General features: G+C 36.1%; 1 protein-coding gene across 1 annotated transcript in view; it reads right to left on the bottom strand.

Moving 5' to 3' along the window:
- Nucleotides 1-468: 468 nt before the first annotated feature.
- The window catches only part of LOC111457570, a 71,661-nt gene continuing 59,822 nt past the window's right edge, over nt 469-12,307 (bottom strand). Inside the window, exons 49-64 of the mRNA XM_023099852.1 lie at nt 11,417-12,238; nt 10,910-10,986; nt 10,181-10,634; nt 9,995-10,081; nt 8,394-8,549; nt 8,114-8,298; nt 7,490-8,029; nt 6,696-6,873; nt 6,467-6,609; nt 6,249-6,375; nt 4,724-4,945; nt 3,407-3,763; nt 2,278-2,436; nt 1,899-2,186; nt 931-1,244; nt 469-748 (exon numbers count right to left, since the gene is read on the bottom strand). Coding sequence (XP_022955620.1) covers nt 1,089-1,244; nt 1,899-2,186; nt 2,278-2,436; nt 3,407-3,763; nt 4,724-4,945; nt 6,249-6,375; nt 6,467-6,609; nt 6,696-6,873; nt 7,490-8,029; nt 8,114-8,298; nt 8,394-8,549; nt 9,995-10,081; nt 10,181-10,634; nt 10,910-10,986; nt 11,417-12,238 — 3,951 coding nt within the window. The 3' untranslated portion in view covers nt 469-748; nt 931-1,088. The remainder of the gene's footprint in view (nt 749-930; nt 1,245-1,898; nt 2,187-2,277; nt 2,437-3,406; nt 3,764-4,723; nt 4,946-6,248; nt 6,376-6,466; nt 6,610-6,695; nt 6,874-7,489; nt 8,030-8,113; nt 8,299-8,393; nt 8,550-9,994; nt 10,082-10,180; nt 10,635-10,909; nt 10,987-11,416; nt 12,239-12,307) is intronic.

Genomic DNA, 12,307 nt, shown 5'->3' with positions numbered 1-12,307 from the left:
TGCTGAGCCTTTCACGATAGGTGGTCAATACACACATCAAAGTTGTGACACTTTGCCCACGCCAAAAGACATTCTCGTTCATAACGTCAATCATCAACATTGAGTGTGAACCAACCACAATCTATGAGAACTTATCTTTCTTAGATTTTTGTTAAATAATATTTTTGAATGGTCAAATATAGAACCAACTATTTAGTTGTGCCGAGATGACAATTTTAAAAATAAGATTTTCATCTTTTTATTATTTTATTTCGTTATTTTTTAATTTCAGTGATATACATAATATAACTTGTTGAGTTGATTTAAACCAAGTAAAACCAGTTATAAATCACTAATAGATTCAAGGACTAAAGTTTAGAGTTTTAATTGATTTAATCCAAAAGTTTAGGAGAATAAGTTGGTCTCCCAAAGTCAAATAAACATAATTAAAAAGACACATGGCAATAGGTCATTGGCTCATGTGACTGGTAAGCAGAAAATATTACCCTTAATTGATTTTATTCAATTGATTTTGCCACCAGAGGAGGAAGTAACAACTTGCATCTAACGAACAAAGGAATGGCATGCCCAACTTCTCTTTATTCAGATAAAAAATTTCATTTTCTGTGGACTAATCAGTCTCACCCTCTCTATTATGCATCTACATGATCGTTTATATGCAACCAGCTATACAAGGGTCGCGGAAAGGCTATACATTATCTGGAAACAAACTCGAGTTTAACATTTCCTCCGTACGGTTCATAAGTACCTGCACACCCAAGAAAGAGAACTATCAATCAATGAAGCGACCCATTTAACATGTAATGCATGAGAAGAAAACTGATCTTTAAATTTGTTCGTTATCATATGAATAAGAATAAGAATATTTAACACTTAAAACTGTTAAAAATCACATTCCTAAGAATAGATACATCAAGAGGATTGCCTTACTGTTCAACTCTCATCAGACTATGCAGTGCTAGCAGGGATCTTAGCTGTGAACTTCACCGTTCCACAAGAGTTCTGAAGAAATTTATGGAGATACTATTCCCTAGTGGCTTCTCAAGATGAGCAGCTTTGTAAAAATCATTTACATCGCAAGCACTGAATCAGTAACTGCTGCTGCCAAAAGCGGAACTGAGAGTGAAAGGAACAGACGGAGAAACCTGCTGGGGAGCCCAGCCAACAGACCCTTCTTTCGGAATATAGTCACCAATGGCACCATCAGCAATGGGTGAATATGGCTTTCTTACTCTTATTATTTCCTGAAACAGTTTGTAAAGATTTTGGTTTACAATACAATCCCAACTAGTCATGCAGAAATTCATTATATGAAAAAGCCCCAAAAGATCTCAGTTATTCAATAGTGTTACTATTTCTCTTTCCCCAATTTCTAGATTACTCTCAATTTAATGAACGAATTCTCTGTCGAACACAAGAAAAAGCTATTACATATATATATATATATATATATATATATGTATGTATGTATGTATGTATATGTATGTATATGTATATATTTCCATGTTTTAGCAGCCTGAAGTGTTTGTTAATTTTTTTTTTCCATAACATTCTTGTGGCTAGGATGCTAGGGAAGACTCTTCGGGGTGCCAACAAATACATCAGACATTTATTTTGGCTGAATTTGGGTTTATGGAGATGGGTTTCATTGAATCACATGTTAGCCTAGAAATTTACCGGATTAGTAGAATCACCGATCCAAGGTCTCAAAGTCTAGAAAATAATGAATGAAAGTGCATCAGATACCAAAATCTTAGACTACATGGAATTGACCGGATGTTGCGAAGTATACCACACCATGAGAAAGAATGGATGTTAACTACGAGGATAGGTTCTCAACAGTGGAACTTATGAATAAATATTGGCATTATTGAATAGGGTTCCGAGACAAAGCAAACCTTTGGTTGGTTTTGTCCATAGGTGTTCATTGCACGCTCAATTGAGGCATAAACTCGAAGAGCTTGGTCAGTGCCTCGGCCACATTTTACAACATAAGCATGGTCCTTCATCTCGGTTGATCGAGATTGCAAGTAAAGGATGAGACGAGAAGGGGGAGATTTTGGATGGTCTTTCTTTCCGTTCGAAAATTCCATTGTCACAAGGTCACCCCACAAAACATCCCATAAAACAGAACATGCATCTTTAGCTGGGCTGAACTTCCTCTGACCAATGATGGTGGAAGGTTGCTGTAAAACAAAAGGAGTTATGGTTTTCAGGTAATTGTCACGTACTGAAGAGAGGAGGCACTAAAAAGTATTAAAAAATTAGCTAGCTTACTTGCATCAATATGACTCTTCTATGAGTGACAACAAGTATTTTCCCTTTGGGAAGTAAAAAATGATCTTCATACGCATCTGATAACGCAAACTTTCCACGCACTTTAAACAAATCAACCTGTACAAAAAATGATCCCGATTCTGCCAACTGCAATATGACCTTCACCCAGGAAAAAGAAAAATTGATTAGTGTTCCAGGCAGGTAACAGGAAAGTCATAAAGAAAAAATCTTAAAAGATTTTGCCGCTTACGCTCCCCAAAAAAAAAAAAAAGGAAGTTTATAAGGACATTTCACAAGCATAGCAAGCAACAAGAATAATGGTTAAGTTCGAAAATTAGAAAGAACCCTGTAATCTTAAGCAGTCTGCAATACTATTGTTTAGGTTGATAACATCATTCTCGCAGGGAATCACGATAGAAGAAATAAAAACTTAAAAATTTGCTTGATAAAGACTTCGAAAGAAAAGACTTAAGGCATCTTAAGTACTTCCTAGGATAGGTTCTAAAAGAGGCATATCTATGTTAAAGTGAAAATTTTCTAGATTTATTGAAAGAAACATGTACTAAGGGTGAAATCGGATCAAACCTCAATGGATATAGATCTAAAGTTCATGGAAAAGAAGATAAACTTCCACTGGGGCAAAAGAAGGTACCGATGCCTAGTTGGTAAGCTTATCTATCTTTTCCTACCTTCATCCTGATATCAAGTTTGTAGTTATTGTGAATCTGTTCATGAACATCCACCAAAAAGGTTTATAGAATCATTGGGTCCTTATATAAGAACTAGAGGTGAGGGTATTTTCTTATAAAAACACACAATGACTTATCGATTCAATTCTAAGATGGGTATAGTTCAACAATTGATAGATGATCTGCTTTTAGATGTTGCACTTATGTTCGGGATGACCTAGAAACCTTGCAGAGCAAGAAACAGTGGGAGCAAAGTTGAGGTTGAATTAGAAAGGGATGTGGCTATAAAGAATTTTCCAATAACAAAATATTCTATGAATGAATCTATGAAGATATTCCTTGTCAATCAAGTTTCCATCAATGTTTCTATTTTATTAGTATACTAACAGCAGTCCAATTAGTTCAGTAAAGTAACTTGGTGATGACCAGCTAAACAGTACCTGTCCTTGTGCTTTATAATTGTCATATGGTCGAAGCAAATTATCACCACTAATTACACGAGGCAGCCTCCTTCGTAGAAGTTGCTCATCCGAAGTGATAACAGATGCTATCTTCATTCTCACAGCATTAGCACCTTCCGTAGTTTTTGATAGAAGATCTAAAACTCCACTCACTGGCTGTGCAGCTGCGCCTATTATGCCTTTTCCAACGCCCTGAACAAAGCCCTCAACGCCAGAAGTTTTTGCACCTTCAAGAGGCTTTGTTAATATACCAGTGACTCCTCTGAATAGGCCCTTGGCCAGAGCTCCACCTCCTTCTCGGATAACATCACCCAAATCTTCTACACCCTTATTCTCCTGAAAAGCAAACATATTAGCCAAGATGTTCCAGATTTTTAGGAAGAAGAAATGCCGGAAACGTAAGATACATATTAAAACTGAAGATGGAGCCTGCATACTGTTCTGAGTTCTGTTATGAGAAACCGGATTAATGTGGGATTTAGCTTCACCAAAATTTTTATTTGACACAGCATGGTTTTGAAAATGGATTAAACCGGATTAATGTGGGATTTAGCTTCACCAGAATTTTTATTTGACACAGCATGGTTTTGAAAATGGATTATGTCAAGTATCAATAAAAAGATTAAATTTACAGCAATCCACCGGCTTAAGATTTTGGGTTTAGTGATGATTTAATTTGGTATAAAACAGGAGATCTTATGTTCAAACTCTCGAACTGTACACTGTTTTCTCAATTAATATTGATTTTCCCTTCTTGGACATTCTACAAATTTCCAAGCCCACAAGTGAGGAGTATAACAATATTGGTAAAAAGATTAAATTTATACTGTAAATTTGCTTAAGCTTTTTGGTTCATCATTCTCTGCTAGAGCAAAAAATATTTATTCAAAGTTCAATCAGTTTTTACCTCACAATAACACATTGTATACAGCTAGATAGCTACCAAGACACCACTTAAGTAGAATTTGTTGATTAAATCTAATGGTTTAGTTTTAATTTAATGCGTGTGCATACTGTATGATGCTCATGCATGTATACAGTCCAAAACTATCTGTGGAATGAAAAGAAGATTTCGTTCATGATGATGCTTGGCGAAGTAACCTATTAAAATTTGAAGAAAGTTCCTGGTTTTGTTCCTTTCAAAGGGAGCAAGCAGATACGAGGACGCAGATCTCTAAGCAAACAATAAATGTTCCTTAATGTCTACAAGTTACTTCACAAGTAGCAATGTTTCAAATCTGCAGCACTATTTGAAAAAAAAAATAAAAAAAAATCAGTTATAATATTTTTACACACCTGCCTTTGACGGCTTTGTATAAACTTCTTGTCCATCGATAAGGCAGCCACACCTTTACTCATATGCCCAAGTGCACTACTTGCATTACCCAGTATGTCTACACCTGAGAGAAGTTGAAGAGGTTGGCTAAGGAGATCCTTCCGAATGCTTGATATAGCACTACTGACCATCGTACTCTGCCTCATGCAGACATTCTCACGAAATCTTTGATTTATTCTAATCTGATAAAAGAAAAGAAAAGAAAAGAAAAAGGTGAAGAGTTAAGTTCTCAGATATATAATTCTGAAAAGGAATTTGAGACCTGAGAAGTTATAATTCAAAAATCACAATAAACAAAAATGGTACACCGCATTCAGACAGTAGATTAATAAATACGATAACCAACTCAGCTGTTTGATAACATCAAATCCAACTGATGCACTCAATCCAACAGAATGCATCTTTACTTTGATAATAATCGCCCAAGTGGGGAATTAGTCCTACTGCTAAGGTGGCCAATTTTCTCTCCTAACAGACAAAAAACACACAGAAAAAGGAATTCCCAGTGAAATAAGTTTTTGAAACCCTAAGTCCCCACTCTTTCTCCACCTAACACTAACCTTAGTTTAGATCTTCCCACAATCCGTAGAAAGGGGACTGAAATGTGGTCCCTGCATCCAATTTTTAAATGTCACCTGTGACAAGTTCTCATCATGCAAATTGTTCACTGTTGAAATTGCATCATGCAATCCTATTTCTTAGCTTTATTATTTTAACGTGAGAGCTACTACTACTATGTCATCATGAAACTAAACTTAACCACTACGGGTTGACCTAGATGTCATTTGATAAGAAAAAGAAGTCAATGTCCTTTTCTCAAGCTACTTAATTGGTGCCAACATAGGATATTAAAATATTATGAATTTTCCAACATGAAAAGGTTGGGTAAACTGTCCCATGAGATATATCAAGGTGGCATAAGTTGGCCAAAAACAATCATGGTATCAAAGTAGAAAATGATAAAACTGAACTGATAGATATTTACAAACATTGTAAAAAAGTTTGAGAACAAGGTAATAAAACTATCTATGTGCATGTATTTAATCCATCATCCAATGAGGTAATAAATACAACAAGAGGAACTGCAAAAAGCTGACCTTCAAGAAACTAGAGATGTTGGGAGCAATACACATTTTCAACTCCAACTGAAAGGGTAATATTTCTTTCCCTATTCATTCAAATTCACTAGTTTACCATGTATTTGTTTTCCTTTATTGGAGAAAAATATATTTCTTTATCAGCATAGCATTCTCAGCTACAGATCCTCCCTTATTGCCGTTGATTTACTAGTTTAAAGTTCTTTCTCCATATTTCAAGGCTATAATTGTTAATTGTGCAGAGAAAAACGTGCCAGGAAAGTACTCTTCCCTTTGTTCTGGCATCTCATACAAAATCCACCAAGTATACCACATGCTTCAGCTTCTATATTATCTAGAAGAAATTGGAAGTACAAAGCATCACATAAAGAAAAATCATAAAGCGTACCGGCATGTTCTCAGTATTCCCCAATGCAGTCATAAGCGAGGACCAGAACCCAAGAACACCTCTTGGCCGTTGACTGGGTGACATAGCCATAGAGAGTCTAAATCGAACTTCTGATATGTGAAGAACTCTGCATTTCCAAGTTATATTAAGAAACAATTCGGAGAAAGCAGTTCATATAAAACCACAATCCAAACCACAGAATTAGACAGATAACGCACCTTATCTGAATAACTGGATCCACTGAAACAGCAGTACTTCCAGTATCCTGTAATCTACTGAGGTTAACTAGCTGCATCATTTCATGAAGGCGCCAAATTATTGGTTCATGAATGTTGATTGAAAAGGCATAACTTTCAGGACCCTGAAGCTCCAAAAAGGGAAGAAATTCAGTTTCAATGGTTGATAAATCCTTTTTTAAATATAAATTAACAGCACTCGAATTCTCACATGGAAGCCTATATATGGATAGATACAGAGATCCATTGACCCATTTGATTGCATTGTCACTGAAAATTTCAAGATATAATCAGTCTCCTCCCCAACTCTCTGTGGTCTGAAAAGAACTGGCATTGGAGTCAACGGCAACTGGTTATCAACTTGTACTCCAGACATTCTAAGTTTCAACCTGCATCAAACAAAGTACCAAAACATGTAATGTTTAACCAATATCATCTTGGAGGAACAAAACACAAGTCCAACTCTCAGAATCTTTAAACCAAGCGACTTAAAATCCAATATTGGCTCCAAGTATTTAGAGTTTCATTCTACCTGTAACTTTAAGACTAAATACAAGCCTCCTATGAGATCTTATTCAAAAGACAACTAAGTTGAAGAATATTCGAGGACAAAAGCAAATGAAGTTTTATTTTAAAGAAAAAGAAGAGAATTAAGATATATATTTGTTTAAATCGAAATCAAGACTACTGTCAAGTATTGGAAAGCTAGGGGAGGTATAGTTGATTAAAAACTAAACAAAAATTTCTAGAAGTAGAAATTCGAGCAATAACTTTGCTGAATAGAGACAACAGCTTAGAAAAAGAAGAGAATTAAGATATATATTTGACAATAACTTTATGCTAATGCAGGAAAAAAGAAAAAACTTTTTCTGTATTTGGCTTTTAGACATTGAAATTCAAGAAAGCATAGGGAATGATATTAGATGTCAAGAATAGATCTGGACTGTCAAAATCAAGGGGATGGTTCGTTTTGAATACTATATAGATTGAGGAAAATAACATTACCTACTGATACCAGAGTCCAGGCCTGTGGAGTATGCTAGAAGAAGATTTTGCACAGACAAATATAATATCTCCTCAGGTGTATGGTCAACCAGAGATATTCCAAGCTCAGCTAGTTCGATAATAACGTGATATTCACAGTTTGAGATGGAAGCAGATTCTGAACTATAAAAATCAATTCTGGGAGGATTTGATAAAGGTGGTAAATGACGTCCACCTAAAAATCTTCCAGGTTCACTTTCTGGCATCCAATCTCTAATAAGAACAACATTAATTTTCTCCTCTTTAACTATAGTAACATGCAAAGCCTTAGAGGGTCCACCAGAGTCGGAAACAGGTTGATGATCAGAAATTTCATCAATATCGTACTTGTCTGTTTTTGATGACTCTGAACCATCTATTAGAAGTTCCAATAGGCGCCTTCTACCTAGATCTTCCCAAATAAAAGAAACAGCCATGTTAGGAAGAAGCAACTTCCAGGAATCATTGGTACCATCGGCTTGCCGAAAGCGTATTGGCAAAAAAGCTGAACGGTTTTCAATCCTACATGTATAAACACATTATGGAGCAATTACAATCTTGTACAAGTTCTAATTTTATAAGAAAACTTTGCTTAGATTAACTTACCTGTAAGGTCCAGATGATGTATTGGGACGGAAGATGACTTCATAGCGTGAGCACTTGGCTCCACTCCTCACTTCCACCCTCACTTGCAATGGATTATTTCCACCATCTTTTTTCAATAAAACTCGCATCATACCTTCATTATAAAGGCTAAATGGAGTGCTCCACTTGTACCCCTCAACCCGCAGCTGAAGAGAAAAAAAATAATACTTGATTAATGAAAGTTTGTCCGAGATATCATAGCTCTCTTATTTTGTTATGTATTCTGTTCTACGGTGAAAACCTTCAAGAGTTCAACTTTAGCATAAGACTGCCATCCAAAGGGTTTTGGAGGATCATAAGGATGAAACCATGTTGATAGCTGAGAATCACACTGCTGCAAACAGAGACTGCATCCGAGCCGATTAATAAACAATGTGTGAGGCTGAAAACGTACAACCTGAACAAGAAATCATAATTAAGGCCTCAATTGCTTAAAAATGACCCGGAATCAAAAGGTAACAAGAATAAGGCTACAGTAAGCTGTGTTGTAGCATCAGGACTTTCAATGAGTGCAAAGTTGGAAAAAAGACAGATCCTTGGAATCCTTGGACAGGGTAAGTTAGTGTTTTGGTCAGTAATTGTTGTTTGGAGAGATTCCAGCCCTTCTGAGCTGCTAGAGAGCTCGTACCCTCCATTACTTCCATTGAAATATATATGTAGAAATATAAGGAGATACACTACAAAGCTGCTATCCTTTGGGTTGACTAATCTATTTATCTCATAAATGCTCAAATGCAATTGCAATAAGTCTCACTTGGACCAACTCATTTTGAAGCTGCACATAAAATCTTGAGATATTTGACAAAACACCAAGTAAAGGTATTATATTATTTCACAAGTAGAACCAACTTCAAGTTATTATATATATATAGTAGCCAGAAGTAGTGTTGAAACAGAATTTAAAGCCTTAGCTCAGCAAACTTGCAAAAGATATGTGAATCAACAGAATACTTGAAAAATTGAGGTTTTCTTGAAGGACATCTATTTTGGTTTATTGTAATAGCAAGATCACCATTACTATAACTCATAATCTACTTCTACATAATAGGACAAATATAATTGAAGTTGATAAGCATTTCATAAAGGAAAAGATGGATGCAGGTGTAATATGCTTCTCTTATCTTCAGACAGTACAACAAACACAACTGATATGCTAACTGAAGGTCTTTCAAACAAGCTTGACTAGTGTTGGACTTCTTTATATATTTCTATAATATTAACGGGTGTATTTAGAATTCATGTTAATATCTAATATTTACATTTGTAGAATTTTTTCCTTATTTGCATATGGTTTTTTTTCCTTATATAAGAGGACCTGTATTTGATTTAAATATATCGAAGAAATATAATAATTTTATGTATGCTCAAAAGTAAAACTAAAATAATCTCACCAAAAGTTTTCCTCGATTAGAGAAAGGAAGGGAATGCATGCATCTAGGGATTAGCGTGAAGTAGAGCATTTGGCGATTAGAAAATTTGTCCATATCCATGAAGATTTCTTAAGCCTTCAGTATTCTATTCATTATCGTTCATACATTAATGTACTTTTTATACAGTATATTCTTTTCCATGGATAGGACTTTTTCATAGATAAATTTAGGGACTTTCTTATCCGCTGTAAATTATCTATTGTATTTATACGGTTCAACATTATTTGTTTTCTTTGAGATAATGAAATTTTCCTTCTTAAATATCTCACAAGAAAACAAAGCACGTTCCTAAATACTCTCTATCATCAATTGCAGAAGAACTATCACAAGTTAGAGACGCAGGAATTTATTGATGCAATGCACTCCAAACAAGGAAACTCAATCCAAATGGACAGTTCTAAGCAAATCAAACCTTTGTTCTGTCGGAAGTCATGCTTAGAAGAGTTGAAAGCTTGTAATAAGATCCATCAGAACTGAAAGCCTTGACATCAACACGTTCCTGAAACATCAATGCACTTTCAATGAGCATCAAATATTGTGAGACACATGGTAGCTAATATTCTTATTGTGCTGTTAATTTTCCTGCACATCAAATCACCTTGTTTTCAAGCTCGAGGAGGGAAAGGCCTGCACTATAAATGTCAGAGTTACGCATAGCAATGGCAATGCCGACACGAGGTGATACATGTGTCTCTTTCTGAGATGTAAATGGCACTGCCCCACTATGACCAGCATAGTCCTGGGGAGAAAACATGCTAGGAACTGGAGTTGTGTCCTCAATTTCTTCAAGGACTAGAGCGTTTCTTCTAACGCTAGAATATCTCCTGTCCAGCGAGTTTATAGGATTTCGCAAGGCCATTTTCGCAGACTTAACAGCTCTAGACAGTGCGACAGAGTCCGAATCTACACTTTCAGGGGGTTCCAACTCCACCACTCGATAAGCCAAAGATAGAGATGAATCATTAATGATCCAGTAAGGAACATGAAACCTTATAATTTTGGGGCCAGCAGTAGTCCCTCCCATAACGCGTTCAACACTCAAACGGAGTCTCCTGCAGAAAACAGAGATAATAGGAACAGGAACGTGATGAATGAGATTTTGTGAGGTACCACGAATGAAAATTCTATGTATACCATAATTTAACTAAAAATCTGATGAGATAAAGGCACCAGGGCCCAAGGGAAAACATAAAAGAAGCCTATTGAAAGCATCGAAAATCCACCATCATCAGAAATATCCACATGTTCAGCTAACAAATATTGAATTGAGAGAGTAGCCATAACAGGCAAGAGTGGAACAAACACAAAGGCAGCAAGGAGAAACAACCTTCTACTTCTCTGATGAACCATCGAGAATGTTGAGATGGGGTCATTAGATGCGGGATCCAGCAGAAGAATGGGATCCTGTCATTGTATTTAGGAAAGAAGAAAAAAGGACTTATTCAATGGTCATTCCTAAATACACAACGACGTAAAAGGAAAACGTTACACCTCAATATTTGTAGACTAAGTAAAATTTTCATTGATCTAGTCTTTTTAATACTTCTAAAACCTGCAGATTCAGTTTTGTTTCCGAACAGTCCCATGATTAGAAAAACAATTACATTTCATAAAGAATTTGTTTCAAAAATTAAAAAATCAACAGGAACTTCTACCAGCGAGAACTCTCAAATAGAGAACTTTATACTGAAGAGCGAGAGAGAGTTGAGATAAAACAAATTTTTTTGGAAGGGAAAACCATTTGAAATAAAACATACAAGTACAAAGGCACAAACTGAAGCGATATGCAAAATTCAGGGGCAAGGGGAAAAAGTTTAACAAGAATCTGACTTACTGCCTTTTCCAGAATCCAACCACCCTGAACAAATAAGGTAAGATATAAAGGCTTCTGAGTATCCGCTGAATATACTTGTTCACTACCTCTGGACAAAATTATGCCATTTTGTCGTTCAATGCATTTCCCATCTCTAGTTCTTTCCCAGATCGTAAACTCTGCTGAGCAAGGAAGTCTGTTTTCCAATTTGATCGGAGAGTTGACAGAAATTTTCCAGTCATAGACAGGGGCATTTAGTTCAGTATGGAGGACTGATGCATCTGCGCCTATACTCAACCAAAATTGTTTGTTTCCAGAATTACAACACAGAAGCACGTCCTTCTTCTCAAGCTGATTCAACTTGAATGCAAAATCGACAAATTTATTATCCTGGTTCGAAGTAGCCTGCTTACCCAGCAAACCTTGATCAGTTAAAGCCTGATCTTTTCCACATGCATAGACAGAACCAACAAAAGCTGCACGACCCCAAGTATATTGGGTCGTGAGCTGATCAGTAGAAGGACGAACCAATAAACATTGATCAGAATCCTTTAATGTGCTTCTCCATGGTAAACTAGCAGAAGCTCCAGGGTTTATGGAAGCTAAATCAGTCTTCAAAGAATTTAAATCTTGATCAAGTAATCTCTGTCTTGTACGAACCCAACGCCTCCGGCGCACAACATCCGAAGAAAGTTTACAAGACTTGAAAGAGGTTAAAGGCCACTTTAAACAGGTAAAGTCAGGACCATATCCCCAGCCATCATTGTCTACATATTGCGTTTTATCAATAGTCCATGTTGTTGTCCACTGCCATCCAGGAGGAAGGGGTGGTTCAAAGAAATCCTTCAGAAAAAAGCCACAGAAAGGTTAGATGGTTGTGATCGTAGCTAAAAAGAAAAAAAAAAAAAAAAA

Source organism: Cucurbita moschata, unplaced genomic scaffold (genome assembly GCF_002738365.1).
Source record: "Cucurbita moschata cultivar Rifu unplaced genomic scaffold, Cmos_1.0 Cmo_Scf00020, whole genome shotgun sequence".
Classification (NCBI taxonomy): domain Eukaryota; kingdom Viridiplantae; phylum Streptophyta; class Magnoliopsida; order Cucurbitales; family Cucurbitaceae; genus Cucurbita; species Cucurbita moschata.
The sequence above is the reverse complement of the archived record's forward strand: the minus strand, read 5'-3'. Positions and strand labels throughout refer to the sequence as shown.